General features: G+C 41.2%; 1 protein-coding gene and 1 non-coding gene across 2 annotated transcripts in view; both read left to right on the forward strand.

Moving 5' to 3' along the window:
* Window positions 1-1,621: 1,621 nt before the first annotated feature.
* LOC128689871 (5S ribosomal RNA) lies at window positions 1,622-1,740 on the forward strand. The gene has a single exon (XR_008407229.1). It is a non-coding gene; the product is annotated as a 5S ribosomal RNA (ribosomal RNA).
* Window positions 1,741-7,879: 6,139 nt separating this feature from the next.
* Usp14 (ubiquitin specific protease 14) overlaps window positions 7,880-21,948 on the forward strand; it is a 39,642-nt gene continuing 25,573 nt past the window's right edge. Inside the window, exons 1-7 of the mRNA XM_053778043.2 lie at window positions 7,880-8,024; window positions 9,689-9,867; window positions 13,237-13,344; window positions 13,930-14,047; window positions 14,302-14,473; window positions 15,266-15,394; window positions 15,840-16,008. Of these exons, the coding sequence (XP_053634018.1) occupies window positions 8,009-8,024; window positions 9,689-9,867; window positions 13,237-13,344; window positions 13,930-14,047; window positions 14,302-14,473; window positions 15,266-15,394; window positions 15,840-16,008 (891 nt within the window). The 5' untranslated portion in view covers window positions 7,880-8,008. The remainder of the gene's footprint in view (window positions 8,025-9,688; window positions 9,868-13,236; window positions 13,345-13,929; window positions 14,048-14,301; window positions 14,474-15,265; window positions 15,395-15,839; window positions 16,009-21,948) is intronic.

Consider the following 21,948-nt stretch of genomic DNA (forward strand, 5'->3'; position numbering starts at 1 on the left):
AGGCAAAGATAAATCGAATGTAAACATATGCCAATCCCGTATCTACCGCTTGCGGAATAAGGTGAAGCCGAGTTATTTTAGGTTGGGTTTCGTTAGGTTAGGTTAGGTTTCTTATTGGCAGGTCCTCCCAAGACTTGGCAGGTCTTTCCAAGATTGGCTGGTCCTTCCAAGACTTGGCAGGTTCTTCCAAGAGTTGGCAGGTCCTTCTCCAAACTTGGCATATACTTCCCAGTACTAGGCAGATCCTTTAAAACTATGTCCTTGACAAATGTAGCCTAATATTGGACATTTATAGCCAAACTCACTGAAGTCCCCCAAATCTATACTCCATGTCCGGTCTTCTTGCCTTTTCTCAATCATTATAATAAATCTTACATTTTCTGGTGTTGAATTCAAGCAACCACTTATCTGAAATCTTGCAGTCTCTCCAGATCCATTCGGAGCCTTTCCCTTTCTTCATTTGTTTTTATTCCCCTCATTAACTTTACATCATCAGCTAGTAAGGGGATACATCCGATTCAGTCTCATCTGGAACATTACCTACAAAACAACGGAAACAGTACTGCCCCAAGTACCGATTCTTGCGGCACTCCTGTGTGTGTGTATGTGTATTTATCTATATGTGGTTGCAGGAGTCGAGTCTCAGCTGCTGGCCCCGCCCCTTCGCTGGTTGCTACTAGGTTCACTCTCCTGTTTTGGAGAGCCTTATTGCTCCTATTTTTCAAAGCTATGTATTACCTGGAGTTTACCTGGAGAGAGTTCCGGGGGTCAACGCCCCCGCGGCCCGGTCTGTGACCAGGCCTCCTGGTGGATCAGAGCCTGATCAACCAGGCTGTTGCTGCTGGCTGCACGCAAACCAACGTACGAGCCACAGCCCGGCTGATCAGGAACTGACTTTAGGTGCTTGTCCAGTGTCAGCTTGAAGACTGCCAGGGGTCTGTTGGTAATCCCCCTTATGTGTGCTGGGAGGCAGTTGAACAGTCTCGGGCCCCTGACACTTATTGTATGGTCTCTTAACGTGCTTTCTCTAGTGACTTGACATTACTGGAGGTAAGTGTGATGCGGATGCGGTGGATGGGTGCACCGTCATCCATCATGCCGCCCTTCATGTCGCCCTTGTCGTACATGCCAGACATATCGGAAGTCTCCGGTCGAGATAATTATTAAAAATCAGCGCTGAACCGGAAGTTCGACTTCACCAGGAAGATTCTTCAACCTCAGAGTATGGATCCTGTCCCAACCATTTCACTCTCCAGGTCGTTCTACTTCCTACTCTCAGCTGAAGAAATTCTTCCTAACGTCCTCATGACTCATCTGAGTTCTTAACTTCCAACTGTGCCCTCATGCCCCTGTTTTCCATCTCTTCAACAATCTGTTCCTATTCCCATTGTCAGTTCCTCTCAGTATTTTGTATGCTGTCATCATATCACCCTTAGTCCTTCTGTCCTCTAGACTGAGTTCCCTTTAACCCATCTCGTAAGATATACCCCTTAGGTCCGGAAACAGTCTCGTTGCAAACCTCTTCACTTTCTCCAGTTTCTTGACACGGTTGACCAGGTGTGGGTCCCAAATTGGTGCTGCATATTCCAGTATGGGCCTGACGTACACAGTGTACAGTGTCTTGAACGGCCATACCACGTTGAACACACCGCTTCTCGTCCGATCAGCGAAGTTAAGCAACGTTGGGTTTGGTTAGTACTTGGATGGGTGACCGCCTGGGAACACCAAATGCTGTTGGCATTAAACCTTGTGGCCCGGTGGCCTGGTGGCTAAAGCTCCCGCTTCACACACGGAGGGCCCGGGTTCGATTCCCGGCGGGTGGAAACATTCCGACACGTTTCCTTACACCTGTTGTCCTGTTCACCTAGCAGCAAATAGGTACCTGGGTGTTAGTCGACTGGTGTGGGTCGCATCCTGGGGGACAAGATTAAGGACCCCAATGGAAATAAGTTAGACAGTCCTCGATGACGCACTGACTTTCTTGGGTTATCCTGGGTGGCTAACCCTCCGGGGTTAAAAATCCGAACGAAATCTTATCTTAATCTCTTATCTTATCCTTACTAAGGTATCGGAACGCTATTCTCAGGTTTGCCAGGCGCCCATATGCTGCAGCAGCTATCTGGTTATGGTCACCCCAAGATCTTTCTCCTTGAGCGAGGTTTGCAGTCTTTGTCCACCTAGCCTATACTCTGTCTGAGGTCTTCTTTGCCCTTCCCCAATCTTCATGACTTTGCATTTGGCAGAGGTGAATTCGAGAAGCCAGTTGCTGGACCACGTGTCCAGTCTTGTGTGTGAGTGTGCTCGTGTATGTGTGTGTGTGTGTGTGTGTGTGTGTGTGTGTACTCACCTATTTGTACTCACCTATTTGTGATTGCAGGGGTCGAGTCCTAGCTCCTGGCCCCGCCTCTTCACCGGTTGCTACTAGACCCTCTCTCTCCCCGCTCCATGAGCTTTATCAAACCTCGTCTTAAAACTGTGTATGGTTCCTGCCTCCACTACGTCATTTTCTAGGCTATTCCACTGCCTTACAACTCTATGACTGAAGAAATACTTCCTACTATCTCTCTGACTCATTTGTGTCTTCAACTTCCAATTGTGGCCTCTTGTTTCTGTGTCCCCTCCCTGGAACATCCTGTCCTTGTCCACCTTGTCTATTCCACGCAGTATTTTATATGTCGTTATCATGTCTCCCCTGACCCTCCTGTCCTCCAGTGTCGTCAGGCCGATTTCCCTTAATCTTTCTTCATAGGACATTCCCCTTAGCTCTGGAACTAACCTTGTTGCAAACCTTTGTACTTTCTCTAGTTTCTTGACGTGCTTTATCAAGTGCGGGTTCCAAACAGGTGCTGCATACTCCAGTATGGGCCTGACATACACGGTGTACAGTGTCTTGAATGATTCCTTACTAAGGTGTCGGAATGCTGTTTTCAGGTTTGCCAGGCGCCCATATGCTGCAGTCTTTGTCCACCTAGCCTATACTCTGTCTGAGGTCTTCTTTGCCCTTCCCCAATCTTCATGACTTTGCATTTGGCAGAGGTTTGTTTGTGTGTGTGTGTGTGTGTGTGTGTATGTGTGTGTGTGTGTGTGTGTGTGTGTGTGTGTGTGTGTGTGTGTGTGTGTGTGTGTGTGTGTGTGTGTGTGTGTGTGTGTGTGTGTGTGTCTACTCACCTAATAGTAGTTGCACGTGTGTGTGTGACCCCCAATTAATAACTCATTACAGTTGTGACCGGGTGTGGACGTGTGAATCGCTCCTTACTTTGTAATTTGTTCATGACTGTAACCATGTATGACGTGTCTGGAGAGAGTGAGTTCCGGGGGTTCCGTGTGGATGATTCATTGCCTTTGTAACTTGGTTATAATTGTGACCAGATCTACCTGGAGTTCATTACATTTGTAACTTGGTCATGATTGTGACCAGATCTACCTGGAGTTCATTACATTTGTAACATGGTCATGATTGTGACCAGATCTACCTGGATTTCATTACATTTGTAACTTGTTCATCTATCAAAACTTTGGGGCCCAGTCCCTGGACCCATTATGTACCTCTGTAATCCTTTGACTACCGCCCACAGGATGGGTGTGGGGTACATAATAAACATATTAAACTAAAACTCTAGGTTTTGTACCAGTCTCTTATGAGGCATTGTGTCAGAAGCCTTCATACAGTGGGCTGCAGAAAACAATATGAAGTTCAACGATGAGAAATTTCAATTACTCAGATATGGTAAACACGAGGAAATTAAATCTTCATCAGAGTACAAAACAAATTCAGGCCACAAAATAGAGCGAAACACCAACGTCAAAGACCTGGGAGTGATCATGTCGGAGGATCTCACCTTCAAGGACCATAACATTGTATCAATCGCATCTGCTAGAAAAATGACAGGATGGATAATGAAACCTTTGGTTTCATCAGTAAAATATTTGGGAATCCCCTTTGACCCATGCATGTCAGGAGAATTGATAGGGAACAGTGTAGTAAAGAAAGCGAATGCCAAACTGAAGTTCCTGTATAGACAAGCACAGTGTCTACCTACTGAGGCTCGCAGGACCCTATGTCTAGCCCTTATACAATGCCATATGGATTACGCTTGCTCTTCTTGGTACTCTGCCTTGACAAAAAAACTGAAAGATAGACTGCAAATCACCCAGAACAAAATCGTAAGATTCATCCTGGGGCTGGGACCAAGAGAACATGTAGGCCAGGATGAATTACAGCAGTTGGATATGCTGAATGTTGAAGACAGAGTAAAACAACTGAAGCTAAATCATGTTTATAAAATTGCTCACAAACAATGTCCAGAATATCTTGCTGTCAATTTTGTCAAGGTTGGGAACCAAAGCAATCATAGTACTAGGAGGAGAGAGCACAACTTTGTAGTACCCACAGTCAGTGGCCAGGCTTCAAACACCTTTTATTGTACAGCAATAAAGGAATGGAACAGACTACCCGCACATGTCAAAGCCAGTCATAGCGTGAACCAGTTCAAGAAGAGTGCCAAAAGGTGTCTGATGAATGTAGCTACAGAAAGGGAGGGGAATGATTTTCTATTTTTTAGCTAACATACGTGTAAATTTTACCTTATTCCTTGTAATGACCCTCGTATTGTAGATAGTCTTAATGACCTTGGTGTAGCAGATAGTCTTTTTAGTATGATAATAAGATGTTATCTTCATTGTAGAATAATAAGAAAATATTATAACCTTTATACTATAATAATAAGGTAAAAGGACCCCAATGGAAATAAGTCACTCTGTCTGACTTTTTTGGGTTATCCTAGGTTCTCTACACATATGCTGCTATGTATGATAATTCTATGTAACTGTATTTGTGTATACCTGAATAAACTTACTTACTTACTTACTTACTTAAAACTAGGGAGGCCAAGCCCATGGACTGGCACTGGACAAACACCTGAAGTCAGTTCCTGATCAGCCGGGCTGTGGCTCGTACGTTGGTTTGCGTGCAGCCAGCAGCAACAGCCTGGTTGATCAGGCTCTGATCCACCAGGAGGCCTGGTCACAGACCGGGCCGCGGGGGCGTTGACCCCCGGAACTCTCTCCAGGTAAACTCCAGGTAATGACACTCTTCAGGTCACTTGTTCTATCTAGGCTGGAATATTGCTGCACACTAACAGCACCTTTCAAGGCAGGTGAAATTGCTGACCTAGAAAATGTACAGAGAACCTTCACGCGCGCATAACGGAGATAAAACACCTCAATTACTGGGAGTGCTTGAGGTTCCTAAAACTGTATTCCCTGGAACGCAGGCGGGAGAGATACATGATTATATACACCTGGAAAATCCTAGAGGGACTAGTACCGAACTTGCACACGAAAATCACTCACTACGAAAGCAAAAGACTTGGCAGACGATGCAACATCCCCCCAATGAAAAGCAGGGGTGTCACTAGCACGTTAAGAGACCATACAATAAGTGTCAGGAGCCCGAGACTGTTCAACTGCCTCCCAGCATACATAAGGGGGATTACCAACTGGCAGTCTTCAAGCTGACACTGGACAAGCACCTAAAGTCAGTTCCTGATCAGCCGGGCTGTGGCTCGTATGTTGGTTTGCCTGCAGCCAGCAGCAACAGCCTGGTTGATCAGGCTCTGATCCACCAGGAGGCCTGGTCACAGACCGGGCCGCGGGGGCGTTGACCCCCGGAACTCTCTCCAGGTAAACTCCAGGTACAGTTCAAAAAATGTGAATCTACTCAATCCTCTCCTGTCTTACATTTTTTTTTTTTACCTTATCGTAGAACTCCTGTTGGTTTACGACACAGAATTTACCCTCTCTAAAGCTGTGCTGGTTGTCGTCCATGAACCCACTTCTGTCTAGGTGTTCCGCCATTCTTCTGATAATCTTCTCCATAACTTTACATCATGTCAGTGACACTGTAGTTTAACACTGTCTGTCTGTCTCCTTTCTTAAAAATTGGGACTACATTTGCTGTCTTCCACACCGGCAATTGCTCTGTTTCGTTAGACTTGTTGAAGAGTTTTGCTAGAGGCACACAAAATACCCCTGTTCCCTCTCTTAGGACCCACAGAGAGATATTGTCTGGTCTCACTGCCTTCGAGGTATCTAGCTCACATAGTAGCTTCTTCACCTACTCCCCAGTTGTATGTACTGTGTCCAACGCTCGCTGATGCGCTGATGCGCTGGTGGCCCGGTGGCCTGGTGGCTAAAGCTCCTGCTTCACATACGGAGGGCCCGGGTTCGATTCCCGGCGGGTGGAAACATTTCGACACGTTTCCTTACACCTGTTGTCCTGTTCACCTAGCAGCAAATAGGTACCTGGATGTTAGTCGACTGGTGTGGGTCGCATCCTGGGGGACAAGATTAAGGACCCCAATGGAAATAAGTTAGACAGTCCTCGATGACGCACTGACTTTCTTGGGTTATCCTGGGTGGCTAATCCTCCGGGGTTAAAAATCCGAACGAAATCTTATCTTATCTTACCACTTAGCTTTGCTGGTAGCCTTCAAGTCTCCTCTGAGTCAGAATTATATGTTTATTATGCACCCCATACCCATCCTGTGGGCGGTAGTCAAAAAATTACAGAGGTACATAATTGGTCCAGGGACCTCCCTAAATCTCTTGCTGAGTTCCTCACAGACTTCCTGGTCATTCCTTGTAAGCTAACCTCTTTCCTTCTTGAGCCTGATTACCTGGTCTTTTACTGCTGTCTTCCTCCTGATGTGGCTATATAACAACTTTGGGTCAGATTTGGCTTTCGGTGCTATAACATTCTCAAATCGCCGTTGAGCCTCTCTTCTTGCCTTTTCTGACTTTTCAGCCCAGCTTTTTGTTTTCCTGAGTACTTTGCTTTCCATATTTTTCTCAGTGCTCTAGAACATTTAGCTTTAGCCTCTTTACACCTCTGGGTAACCATGGGCTCACTCTGTTCTCATTGTTTTTCTTGTTCCTGTTTACTAATTTTTCCTCTGCCTTCCTGCACTTCCCAGCCACATATTCCATCATCTCATTCACTGTCTTTCCATCTAGTTCTCTGTCTCACTGTAACTTACACAGCAACTTCATGTCTGTGTAGTCCCTCTTTTGAAGTTTGGCTTCTAACATTCCTCCTGTGCTGCTTCTCTTTCCACTGTAATTTCCACAAGGTATTCCAAACCCAGGACCAGAGATATAAACTTTAGTAAACCAGATGAAAATCACATCCAGCCTGAAAAAGCAGCCATGCTAAATAATTTCTTCTCTACTATAGGATCAAAACTAGCTACAAATATTGAAGTCCTGCTTTGGGAAGACGAATCCATATTCTAGGAGAATAACTTAGGTTAGGTTAGGTAATGTTTGTCAGGAAACAGGACAAGTGTTTCCTGACGCGGGTCTTAGTCAGATGACCCGCCTTTGGAGCTTTGGTCATCTGACCGAAGCCTTCCTCTGGCTTACCGGTCCACCCCTATAATAATAATGGTCATTTATAACCAATTAGTATTTTTTTAGGAGAATAACTTAAAAGCGCAATGAATTTTAACATGTGCTTTGCTAAGCTACTTAGTAACTTACTCTATGTAATTTACTTAGGTAACTAGAAGGTTTTTATTCAGGTTCAGTACGCAAGTTCTGAGTTTTAGAATTGTCTAAAAATATAACTAGTAAGTTTATTTAGGCACAAGTACACATGAGTACAGTTATTATACATAGTGTAAATTACCTAGGATAACCCCAAACAATCAGACAAATTGACTTCTAAATTTACTTAGGATAAGGCAGTGATGTCAGTGTAACAAATACTTTACTGAGGTACATTCTTTACTTAATAACATTTCTTAAATACTTGAATCACCTTTGTATATTGACTCTGAAGCCCATGATGTGACCAAAAAAAAAAAATGGACAAAAACAACCTGGGTGAATAGTAGTATTGTGTAGAGGAAGGAACGAAGTCGAGGTTCAGGCAGTGTTGTGGCCGAGCTGGGAGTGTGTGCACGTTGCTCTTATCTCTCTCATCTCTAACAATTCTCCCACTACCGTCATGCCAGCATATCAAGGTGAGCCGCCTCTTGATAGTGACCCCTTCAGGGCAGGTACCTTGATGCCGGCGAGGGGGCTCTTGATCTGAGAAATTGGTCCTGTCCTCCCGTTCCTTGGATTGGATCTGATTGCTCATTCACCAGGCGCTGTTTGACCTCTACAGGTTTAGTGCTTCCCAGTTATTATATTAATAATAAACATGATGGCTAAGTGGGGATGCACGCTTCACACTTGTTAAAATTTAAGAAAGCCGAGTAAATTATGAAGGACTGAGCGTAACGTCATTTGAACATGTCTGTCTGGTTCTTTTCTAATCAGACTGTCAAACTAATTCACTAAGTTCAGGAAAAGGACACGTGAGCAAGCACATCAAACATTTTAATGGATTTTCTCTGACTTGGGACCTTGATCACTAATGATCAGCAGTGATCAAGGTCCCAGGACCGAAACGATTATATTAAAATGTCTTAGACTCGCCTGCCCATTTGCTGAACTTGTGTCATTGTAATGAAAATAAAGGATTAATTTGATGGAGTCCCTTAACTCATCATTATCCTCGCACTGTTTTCTGTTAAAATGTTAGCAGAAAAGACGAAACAACCCATGGTTTACTAAAAGTATTGTTTTTGATGCTTTTATCCATTCATCTTGGTAGCCGAGGTATGACCCATCAAAAATGATAAGGTGAAGCATTTCTTTCAACTGAACCCAGAATATCAATAACCTTAATTTTTAAAGGGGTGGAGGGGTAAGCCAGGGCAAGGCCTCGGTCAGATGATGAAAAGCTCCGGTGGCGGGTCATGTAACATAAGACCCATGACTGGAAACTATTGTCCTGAACACACCTGAATTCAATTCAATTCAATTCAATTCAATTCAAAGTTTATTCTCTATAAGGATTACAATGCGGGGTTTACAGATTTTGGTTATTGTGTGGTTTACATGTAGTAAAGTACTAATTACAGATGGGGCCAGGCACGGCTAGGCACTTCGGGCAAACTTAGATTAATTCTTAACCCTAAATTATAACAAATTGTGGAGTAAGTTGACTAAATAATAAGTGACTAAATACTAAGTGACAAATACTAGTTTGTGAGTTTAGCAATGTGAATGCTTTTGTTTTGGCACAATACATAGTTTCTGTATTGGAGTATCACAGGCAAACTTATGACTAGTTAGGAATCATTATTTTAAGATTAGGATACGTATTTCTGTGCTTATAGTCAAATGGGTGGGTGAGTGAGTGAGTGTAAGTGTGAACACAGACATGTGGGGGTGGATGAAGCCAATGTTTGAGGGGGCCTTGTTTCTGAAAAAGAAATCCATTTATTAATTGTTAATACAATCAAAGAGATGTAGGTGTTAGTCATTTGGTCCATTTATTCTGGAAAGACCTAATTAGCCATAAATCTTGATAAGACATATTTAGGAAGTGATGAAACTCTGGCAGTGTGAAGATACTTACTCTGATTACCTGTATGCATGTTGAAAACTTACAAATAATAGATAGGTGGTGGCAAACTTCACAGCAAGAAAGGTTTTAGTATTGTGAATATATAAATTACTATGCCTTTTGTGAAAGGAAAGATGTATTTTTAATGTGTCTTTGTAGGACTCAAATGTATGCTTTATACCTGTAAAATCTGTGTAATTTGAACATCCTTATTCTGTTTCCTTACAGTGAAAGTAAAATGGGGGAAGGAATTGTATCCCGATATTGAACTGGATACTGGTGAACCTCCTATGGTGTTCAGGGCTCAGTTGTTTGCCTTGACAGGGGTTCAGCCACAGCGCCAAAAGATTATGCTCAAGGGTGCTACGATCAGGGAAGACTCTTGGGATGGACTCAAGATTAAGAATGTAAGTAGTGCACAGTATTTAAAATACTGTAGTTGAATTCTGTCTGTTGATAAATTGTAGACTTCCATACAATAATGCACTTCTAAGGTTACATAAGTGTTAAGGAGGCATTCAGAGATGGCTAAGTCTCTGTATGTAATGTTTACCTGGAGTTTGTCTGGAGAGAGTTCCGGGGGTCAACACCCCTGCGGCCCGGTCTGTGACCAGGCCTCATGGTGGATCAGAGCCTGATCAACCAGGCTGTTACTGCTGGCTGCACACAATCCAACATACGAGCCACAGCCTGGCTGGTCAGGTACCGACTTTAGGTGCTTGTCCAGTGCCTGCTTGAAGACAGCCAGGGGTCTATTGGTAATCCCCCTTATGTATGCTGGGAGGCAGTTGAACAGTCTCGGGGCCCCTGATACTTATTGTATTGTCTCTTAACGTGCTAGTGACACCCCTGCTTTTCATTGGGGGGATGTTGCATTGTCTGCTGAGTCTTTTGCTTTCGTTGCGAGTGATTTTCCAGGTGTATATAATCATGTATCTCTCCTGCCTGCGTTCCAGGGAGTACAGGTTGAGGAACTTCAAGGTCTCCCAATAATTGAGGTGTTTTATCTCCGTTATGCGCGCCATGAAGGTTCTCTGTACATCTTCTAGGTCAGCAATTTCACCTGCCTTGAAAGGTGCTGTTAGTGTGCAGCAATATTCCAGCCTAGATAGAACAAGCAATCTGAAGTGTCATCATGGGCTTGGCATCCCTAGTTTTGAAGGTTCTCATTATCCATCCTGTCAGTTTTCTAGCAGATGCAATTGATACAATGTTATGGTCCTTGAAGATGAGATCCTCGGACATGATCACTCCCAGGTCTTTGATGTTGGTTTTTCACTCTATTTTGTGGCCGAAATTTGTTTTATACTCTGATGAGGTTTTAATTTCCTAATGTTTACCATATTGGAGTAATTGAAATTTCTCATCGTTGAACTTCATATTGTTTTCTGCAGCCCATTGAAAGATTTGGTTGATGTCCACCTGGAGCCTTGCAGTGTCTGCAATGGAAGACACTTTCATACATATTTGGGTGTCATCTGCAAAGGAAGACACGGTGCTGTGGCTGACATCCTTGTCTGTGTCAGATATGAGGATGAGAAACAAGATGGGAGTGAGTACTGTGCCTTGTGGAACAGAGCTTTTCACCATAGCCACCTCAGACTTTACTCTGTTGACTACTACACTTTGTGTTCTGTTTGTGAGGAAATTATAGATCCATATACCAACTTTTCCTGTTATTCCTTTAGCACGTACCAATGTACCAATACCTTTCAAAAAGAAACTGCTTGCCCTTGACAGGTTTGTCAAGGACAGCCAAGTCTCGATTTGAGACAGTTTCATCCCCAAACCATTGGTTTAGGTTCCTCAGAGGCATTAGGTAGGTCATTGATATAGATGGGAAAGAATTCTCTACAATAGGTACACTAAGTTACCAAAATTTAAAAGCAAAATTCTTGAAAAGTGATGAAAATGAATTTTCCTAATGCCATACGACAACTCTTTAAATAAAATAAAATACTATATTTAAATTTCCTTCCTAAAGTTTGTAAATAGAATAGAATACTTTGACAGTATCTACCTCATCCTGCTTAACCTAGGAAAACTTTTTATAATATGCGGAAAGGGCCATTGACTATCTCAGCCACCACCTCAAATGACACTTCAGCTAGTTTCACAACTACCGCTTCAACTACATCCACTGCCAGTTATACAGTCATCACCTTGGCTAGTTCCACAGCAAGAATCTCAACCACCACAGTGAGTTCCATAGCCAGTTCCTCAGTCACCACCTCACCACCAACTTCAAATTCTTCATCATTGGCTGATTCTACTGAGGAATCATCCTGCTGGCTTCTTATTCAGCTCTTTTGTTGTATTCTGAGCACCTCTGCACAGTGATAATGTGCAGTGTGGTGAAAGTGTTGAATGATGATGAAAGTATTTTCATACCCTGCCTCGGTGGGAGACGGCCGACTTGTTGATACCTTCCTAGCTTTGACAGTATCTAATCCTGCTTAACCTAGTATAATATGCGGAAAGGGCCATTGACTATCTCAGTCAAATGGCTAGTTTCACAGCTTCAACTACATTGCCAGTTATACAGTCATCACCTAGTTCCACAGCAAGAATCTCAACCACCACAGTGAGTTCCATAGCCAGTTCCTCAGTCACCACCTCACCACCAACTTCAAATTCTTCATCATTGGCTGATTCTACTGAGGAATCATCCTGCTGGCTTCTTATTCAGCTCTTTTCAGTACACATCATACCCATATACTCAGCATTAAATGTAAGTTAAGTAGGAGAAGAATTTTTTGTATTAACCCAGAAGGCTAGTAAGCCAGAATAACCCAAGAAAGCCATTCAGTATGGCTTATTTTTTGTTAAGGTTCTTCAATTCTGTTCCATAACCCACAACAGTCAGCTAACACCTAGGTACATGTTTTTACTGTCAGGTGAACATGGGTAACAGGTATAAGGAAACATTCTCAGTATCTCTTCCCATCCTAGACTAGAACTCAAATCCTTCATCGTGAGCTGAAGCCACTTATATTGCCAAGAAAAATATAGCATATGTATTGTATGGGCTCTTATCTAATACAAAAATATAAATTATGTAGACAAATTTTAGTGGAATTAGGGGTTTTGAATTCACTGAGGCCTCTATGAATGCATCCTAAGCAGATTTGGAGGGTGTACTGTGTACAGTGTATACTATATCAAAATGGACCTGTGTATACAGCTTTTCCTCACTTAGCGACGTACATACTCGTTTACCAATGCCTCGGACTTATGACAGGCACTCTAACCAGTATTTATACCTAAATGTATTTTAGAGCTGATTTTCTCTATTCCGTTTATTACAATATACAGTACACTACTGTATAGGCATTTAAAAATATACTAAAAATGTTATAAATGGTGCAAGGGTGACATTACAGCAGTATCAAAGATGGTTGATATAAACCCACTACCATTATAGTATGTTACTTGTTTAGCGATGAATTTGTTTAGCAATATGGTATTAAGAACGGAACTTCATCATTAAGTGAGGAGAGGCTGTATACAGTACACTACTGTATAAATATTTAAAAATATACCAGAAATGTTATAAAATGGTGCAAAGGTGACATTAAAACAGTATCAAAGATGGTTGACACAAACCCAGTACCATTATAGTATGCTCCTCACTTAGCAATGAATTCATTTAGCGATGTGGTCTTAGGAATGGAACTTTTCGTTAAAATGAGGAGAGGCTGTATGTATATATATATTGCATTGATGTAGTTAGTCTTTACTTTATGCATATTTCTCAACTTTGTTTATCTTTCTAGGGAGTGACTATTTTAATGATGGGGAGCAAAGAAGAGGATGTTCCTGTTGAACCAACAGAGAAGACTGCCTTTATTGAGGATTTGTCGGAAGCAGAACGAAATACTATGGTGAGTAATTCACGTAATTTTTTTCATTTCATTGTTCTGCAATTGAAACAAGTGTTCTCACTCTTTGAACATTATCATATTCCATTTGCTTTCTATAATTTTTCAGTGCTGCAGACATTTTGAATTCTTATGGAAATAACTTTCTATCTCATCCCATGTTAAATTTTTTCAAAAAGTTATGTAAATTTGAAGCAGTATGTTTTTGTAGGAATACATACACAAAAACATTCTTAATAAGTCATATCATGGTCTTTCACATAAAAATGCTGTTGAAAATGGCTGTTATTCAAATTTCAAACCTATTCTTCCTCATGTTCATGCTAACTTGATATGTACCTCTCTTAAACTTTTCACTTTATCATTCCACATTCCTTTTATTACACTTTTCACAACATTTCCATTTTATGCCATAGACAATCTTCACAAACACCTATTTATGTCTTTTCAATCTGTTATTGCACTCCCTTGCCTCAGAATATATGGTATATAAAAAGCTTGTATTAACTTTTATGATTATTTGTTCATCAGCATTATCATTAGAGTTTGTTTACTTGTTTGCTCCTAATGTTATTGTTCATTTTACAGTTGCAGTTACCTGTGGGAATTAAAAATCTCGGCAACACTTGTTATCTCAATGCTGTTATACAGTGCCTCAAAACAGTTCCAGAACTTCATACTACAGTTAAAGAGTTCAAACCTAAGCGTAAGTTAATCATTAGTCTTTTTATGAATGTAGAGTTTTTAGGTTGTCACATAATAGTGCTTAAAGCAAATGTTGAAGAAATTAAGTGATGTTTTCTTGCTTCTGTATTTCAACAGTATCCAGCTGCTTGATTAAGTCATTATTGAATACTGCACCTTTAATAGTGTTGATGACAGCACATCCCCATTATGGTTTTTGTATGTAATAAGATCTTTTAAAAATGAAAAAATAGTAAAATCGAAATAATTTTGCAGGGCCTGGTGGAGCTGCAGACTCTTCTGCTTCATCTTCTCTCTTAACTTTAGTGGAGGTGGAGTCAGGGTCTTTACTTACTCTTGCTATACAAGATTGTTACCGCACCATGGATAGTGGCAAGACTGCAGTGCCTCTTGTTCTTGTTAATCTTTTCCGCTCAACTTTTCCTAGGTAAGCAATTTAGTGTCTTCTTTCCATTTGATTTGTAGTAACTAAGGATAATGTAATTTAAAAAATGCAGGATTTGTAGCAATAAGATAATAAATTCCAAAGTAGTTTAAGACCACTGGCAGATCTAGTTAAGCGTTGAAATTTGGTTTTTGCACCTTTATGTATATTTGCAAGACTAGTTAGTCTGCTTCATGAATTCACCCCTTGAGGAAAACTTAAAATTTATTGTGTTCTTTTATTTCTTAGCATTTTGGTAAGAAAAAAATCATTGTTTAGATAAAGTGGTTATAGCCTCAAGTTAGGTAAATATTCCCAGTGAAATTCCTTTTATAAAAGGAATTTCACTCCTACCTGAGTAATTTTATCATCCTTTTTCCTATAATAATTTCTTTAACACAGGTTGGTTTCCAGTAATTGCTGCACACGTTTATTTAGTTAGGAATGTAGTACATGTAGCCAAAAAATAGTGCTTTGTGTTGGGAACTATTCATTTTTTTATTTACATACCTTTGTATGCATTTATGACAAAACTATAGTAATGTAGTTCTATTTCCTTTTAGTAAATGAAATGGAGTACATTATATGTATGCATTTAATATTAACCCATAAACGGTCCAGGCAGATCTACGTTCACATGTGTAGTGCTCCAAAAGTAGATCTACATTTTTTTACACATTTTCAAATGTAAAAAAAAAAAAATCTACTTTTTTTACATACTTTCAAATGTTGAAAAAACGTATACATGTATATATGTTTGGACCGTTTACGGATTAATGCTTAATTATATTTCAGATTTGCTGAACAAGGGGAACAAGGGATGTACATGCAGCAAGATGCATCTGAATGCTGGACGGAGTTGATGCGCCTCTTGATGCAAGAAGTGCCAGCAAAAGATTCGTCAAAAACTCACAAAAGTTTTTCGTATGTATAAAGTGGTTATAGTATTAAGACTTCCAGTAGGTGTGAATAATAGGTGTGACTGGTTTTCTGGGTTCTTTTATCCCTGCAGTTTGACCTGGCTTCTTGTTGACCATGTGATCATCCAGGCTGTTTGTGCTATCTGCCCACAGGGGCCCACATATCCATCATAACCTGGCTGATCCAGCAGGAAGCTGTCAAGCTTCTCCTTGAAAATTTATATCTTGTACTGAGCTTAGTTCTGCACATTTGTAATAATTCATGAACATATATTGAATATGCATCAGAGGACAGAAGTTCTTTGGTGTGTGAAGAAAGCTTCGCTGGCATGCTGGAGTTATAAGGAAATATATTGTGGAGAGGTTTAATGTGAATAATATGTATGCACCTTTCATAGGGTTGAGGAGAAATTTTTTGAGAGTGTTCCAAACATCAGTGATCTTTTCAGATCTTCTCTTATCGACCAGTTCTTCTGTGGAGAACATGTTAGTGAGTGGAAGTGTGGAGAAAGTGAAGAAGAAGAAGTTGTTCACAAAACAGACAAATTTCAACAGCTTATGTGCCATATTAATCAAGATGTTAAGTACCTGCATACAGGGCTTGTGGCTAGAATGCAGGTATGTTTTGACCGTGTGATATCCAAAGAAGATGCGTACATTCACTATTACACATTCTCTAGCTGCCAATAAGTTTCCAGTGACACAGTTATCTATCTACTGTACTAAAATCTGGCTAACCAGCATCCTGAATTTCTTCATGGATGTTACCTAGTTCATACAAACACCTAAACCCATAAACCATGTCTCTCCACCTTCCCTAATCTAACATGCTCATGTATGCATGCTGAATGTCCCTACCACTTGGAACCTTAACACCCTTTTCCAGCTCTTTTATGACCAAATAATCTCATAGCCCTTCTGTTCCATGACTTATGCTTTTCATACATCATCATCATCTCAGAATAATTCACTTTATTCTCTGCTGCTGGAGTGTGAACAAGGTATCATTTATGATGGGATTCAGGGAGCTGGTTAGCTGGACTTAAGTCTTGGAGGTGGTAATTACAGTGCTTACACCTTGAGGAAAGGATCGGAATGATAAATTTCAGTGGATCATTTGAATTGTGATGTATGCACAGTTTTGGAAAGACAGCTATTGAATGAATGATGCTGAATGTTTCCTCTTTTGAGTCATTCTACTTTGGTGTGAAATGGCTGATGTGATAAAAAATTATCTGCATGGCATTTATACCACATACTGATGTGAAAAAAAGATATCACTTGGCTAGTTTTTTGTTGCTGTAACTTTGAAGGACCATGCCATACAGAAGTGTTAGCACTATAATGCTCTGATACATTTCCCTTTTTTGTGTCCATTGATCAACATTGTTATATCCAACAGTGGTGTTGCTAGCAAACCATACCACGAGCAGGGATAGAACTCGCAATCAGAGTCTCAAAACTCCAGACCGTCTGGAGTTTTGAGACACTCTGATCGCGGGTTCTATACCCGCCCGTGGTATGGTTTGTTTGCAATCGTGTCATTACGATTTCGTGAGTTAGTGGTGTTGCTAGGGTTGGTGTCACCCGGGGCGGCATCTTTGGTGTCGCCTGCATAAAATCTAAGGAATAGGGGGTGGGAGTAAACTCCAATTACATCACTACTGCGAGCCCAGTGACTAATGTTTAGCAATGAGAACATTTAAGGGCCATAAACTGAGCATGAGAATGCTTCTTGACTTTATTAATGATAAAATAATTGTAGTTATATTGAGGAAACTTAGTCAAATATTAGAGAAACACTATTTCCAAGCTGACCTTGAGTACAGGTAACATCTCAATGAATCAGATCTTATGTTTCCTTGCTTTCAATCCTGCAAAATCATTTATCACATCATCAAAATCAATGCTGTCAACTGACCTATTTTCTATGGATAACATTGCTAAGTCAGAAATTCTGACTTAGCAAGAATCCACAGAAACACACATAGTAAGGAACACCCTCAGGCAGTGTGAGAGAGTTGGAAGAGATTCAATGAAATCCCATTCAACTATGAATGTTAGTGCATCCAATGCAGTCCATTGCTTAACTTTTTCAAGATCAACATCAACAGCTTGCAGGTGCCTCCTTAGTTTTGGTATTTCAAGCATGAGCTCATTCTTTCATATTTCATTATAGAAGACTGTGAGTCTTGAAGCCATCACCTCTAATTCTTCAGTAGCTGCCACATCCTTGATTGCTTTTGATCGCATTTCGAGTTCATGATGAAAACAATGCAGTCCAACCGCCCTCGTTTTCTTCCTGCAGAGTGAATCTTGAATCTCTCTTGCCTGCTCCCCTGCCATCCTTTTCTTTAACCTGATTCTTCTCTCTGTTGGAAATCCATACTCCTCGCATTTCAAAAGTGCCTGTTGTATTGAATTCTCCACTATTGATCTCGCCCTTCATTCAGAAATAATCAGTGCCTCTATCTTCACCACCACTTTGTCAAGAATTAAATACTTAGTCTGCAAGTACTGCTGTACAAGCTGAACCTCCCAAAGTATGTCACACCAGAAATACAGATAACACAAAAATGTGAAATCGCACGCAGCGGGGAGAAGACCTTGCGCTGCTCCTCTTGTATCCAAATTTTCCTGTGGATCGCAGAGAGCTTCAATCGCTGCCACAAATTTCTCGAATGATTCTGCTACTGGTTTCACTGCACTGTAATGAGAATTCCATTTTGTTGTTGATAATCTTTTCAAAGAGACTGCAGTATGGTCCATTAAGGCAAAGAATGTGTACGCTGATTCAAGACTGCCAAAAAATTTCACACATGATGAATTCTCAGCAAAAGAATGCTGACAACACAAGTTCAATGAATGGTCCACACAACCACTGAAAATTACCTTCTTGTTCTTTTCCTTGAGAATGGCTTGTACACCTCCATGGACCCCGGCCATGGTGGCAGTATTGTCATATCCTTAAGCACGGTACAGCGTGAAGTCCAGTCCATCACTTTCCAGCTTTTTCAGGATATCAGAACTGATATCAGCAGCTTTTTTTTTTTACCCTTCAGAGGAAAAAAACAAGAAAAACTACCTTCACTCGAACTCTTCCAGCCTCCATTTGCACTATGGTGTCATCCCTTGATGGTGTCATCTTAGGATGCCACTGATATCCAAAGACATCTTAATGCCTTAGCTACTTTCTTTCCTCCTTCCATTCTGTAATTTCCCTCAGTCATGCATCAACTTGTCTTGTCAGTACATACATTCCAACTGTTTTTTTTTTTTTTTTCAACATGTCGGTTGTCTTCCACCAAGGCAGGGTGACCCAAAAAGAAAGAAAATCCCCAAAAAGAAAATACTTTCATCATCATTCAACACTTTCACCTCACTCATACATAATCACTCTTTGCAGAGGTGCTCAGATACGACAGTTTAAAAGTCAACCTCCAGACTGCCAATATCCCAACTCCCTCGTTTAGAGTGAGGGCATTGTACTTCCCATTTCCAGGACTCGAGTCCGGCTAACTGGTTTCCCTGAATCACTCCACAAAATATTACCCTGCTCACACTCCAACAGTTCGTCAGGTCCCAAAAACCGTTTCTCCATTCACTCCTATCAAACATGCTTACACATGCTTGCTGGAAGTCCAAGCCCCTTGCCCACAAAACCTCCTTTACCCTGGCCCTCCAACCTTTTCAAGTATGACCCCCTACCCTGCCTTCCTCTCCGTAATTACAGATTTATACGCTCTCCAAGTCATTCTACTTTGATCCATTCTCTCTAAATGACCAAACCACCTCAACAACCCCCTCTTCAACCCTCTGACAAATACTTTCAGTAACCCCACACCTCCTAATTTTCACACTCCAAATTCTCTGCATAACATTTACACCACACATTGACCTTAGACAAGACATTTCCACTGCCTCCAGCTGCCTCCTTGCTGCAGCATTTGCAACCCAAGCTTCACACCCATATAAGAGTGTTGGTACCACTATACTTTTGTACATTCCCTTCTTTGTCTCCATGGATAACGTTTTTTTGTCTCCGCAGAGACCTCAATGCACCACTCGCCTTTTTTCTTCATCAGTTCTATGGTTAACCTCATCCTTCATAAACCCATCCGCTGACAAGTCAACTCTGAAATATCTGAAAACATTCACTTCTTCCATACTCCCTCTCTCCAATGTGATATCCAATTTTTCTTTATCAAAATAGTTTGATACCCTCATCACCTTACTCTTATCTATGTTAACTTTCAACCTTTACACACCCTCCCAAACTGATCCACTAACCTTTGCAACTTTTCTTTAGAATCTCCCATAAACACAGTATCAGCAAAAAGTGACTGTCAACTCCCATTTTGTACTTGATTCCCCATAATTTAATCCCACCCCTCTCCCCAACACCCTAGCATTTACTTCCTTTACATCCCCATCTATAAATATATTAAACAACCATGGTGACATTACACATCCCTGTCTAAGATCTACTTTTACTGGGAAGTAATCTCCTCTCTCCTACACACCCTAACCTGAGCCTCACTATCCTCATAATAACTCTTTACAACAAAAATATCTAAATAAATTCACTTAATACTTCTTCCCTACAATCTGACATCCAGGTTGGAGGGAGGGGGTAAAGGTGTTGTGGGCGAGGGGTTTGAACTTCCAGCAAGCATGCGTGAGCGTGTTAGATAGGAGTGAATGGAGACAAATGGTATTTGGGACCTGACGATCTGTTAGTGTGAGCAGGGTAATATTTAGTGAAGGAGTTCAGGGAAACTGGTTATTTTATATAACCGGTCTTGAGTCCTGGAAATGGGAAGTGCAATGCCTGCACTCTAAAGAAGGGGTTTGAGATATTGACAGTTTGGAGAGATATACAGTGGACCCTCGACCAAAGATGGCATCGATTAACGATAAATCCCACTAGCGATACATTTAACGCAAAATTTTTGCCTCCACTAGCGCTAAAAAACTCAACCAACACTATTTGTTCCGTCAGACGCGTCCACTTCTGGCCAGTGTTTACAAGCCAGCCAGCCACTGCAGTCGCTTCCAAGCATACAATCGGAACATTTCATGTTATCACAGCCTTTTTAGTGATTGCACCTGCAAAATAAGTCACCATGGGCCCCAAGAAATCTTCTAGTGCCAACCCTACAGCAAAAAGGGTGAGAATTACTATGGATATGAAGAAAGAGATCATTGCTAGGTATGAAAGTGGAGTGCGTGTCCCCGAGCTGGCCAGGTTGTACACAAAACCCCAATCAACCATCGCTACTATTGTGGCCAAGAAAACGGCAATCAAGGAAGCTGTTCTTGCCAAAGGTGCAACTATGTTTTCGAAACTGAGATCGCAAGTACTTGAAGATGTTGAGAGACTGTTATTGGTGTGGATAAACGAAAAACAGATAGCAGGAGATAGCATCTCTCAAGCGATCATATGTGAAAAGGCTAGGAAGTTGCATGATGATTTAATGAAAAAAAATGCCAGCAACTAGTGGTGATGTGAGTGAATTTAAGGCCAGCAAAGGTTGGTTTGAGAGATTTAAAGGGAAGGGAAGTAACCCTGGAAAAGGACTTGCCACCTCAAGTCCTAATGGAAGGGGATTCCCCTTCTAAACACTAAGACCATCAACACTCTCCCCTCCTCCCATCCCAACAATCATCACCAGATCTTCAATAAAGGTAAGTGTCATGTAACTGTGCATGTCTTCTTCAGTTTGTGTGTATTAAAATTAATATTTCATGTGGTAAAAACAATTTTTTTTTTCATACTTTGGGGTGTCCTACACGGATTAATTTGATTTCCATTATTTCTTATGGGAAAAATTAACTTGACTAACGATAATTTTGACTAACGATGAGCTCTCAGGAACGGATTAATAGCGTTAGTCGAGGGTCCACTGTATTGTGTATTTTTATACGTATATACTTATATACGTATATACTTATAGGTAGTAGGTTGGTAGACAGCAACCACCCAGGGAAGTACTACCGTCCTGCCAGATGACTGTGAAACAAAAACCTGTAATTGTTTTGCATGATGGTAGGATTGCTGGTTTCTTTTTCTGTCTCATAAACACGCTAAGATAACAGGGATATCTTGCTACTCCTACTAACACTTTGGTCACACTTCACAGACACGCACATGCATATATATATATACATACATCTAGGTTTTTCTCCTTTTTCTAAATAGCTCTTGTTCTTTTTTATTTCTTCTATTGTCCATGGGGAAGTGGAAAAGAATCTTTCCTCCGTAAGCCATGCGTGTCGTATGAGGCGACTAAAATGCCGGGAGCAATGGGCTAGTAACCCCTTCTCCTGTATACAATTACTAAAAAAGAGAAGAAGAAAAACTTTATAAAACTGGGTTGCTTAAATGTGCGTGGATGTAGTGCGGATGACAAGAAACAGATGATTGCTGATGTTATGAATGAAAAGAAGTTGGATGTCCTGGCCCTAAGCGAAACAAAGCTGAAGGGGGTAGGAGAGTTTCAGTGGGGGGAAATAAATGGGATTAAATCTGGAGTATCTGAGAGAGTTAGAGCAAAG

Source organism: Cherax quadricarinatus, chromosome 22 (assembly GCF_038502225.1).
Source record: "Cherax quadricarinatus isolate ZL_2023a chromosome 22, ASM3850222v1, whole genome shotgun sequence".
Classification (NCBI taxonomy): Eukaryota; Metazoa; Arthropoda; class Malacostraca; order Decapoda; family Parastacidae; genus Cherax; species Cherax quadricarinatus.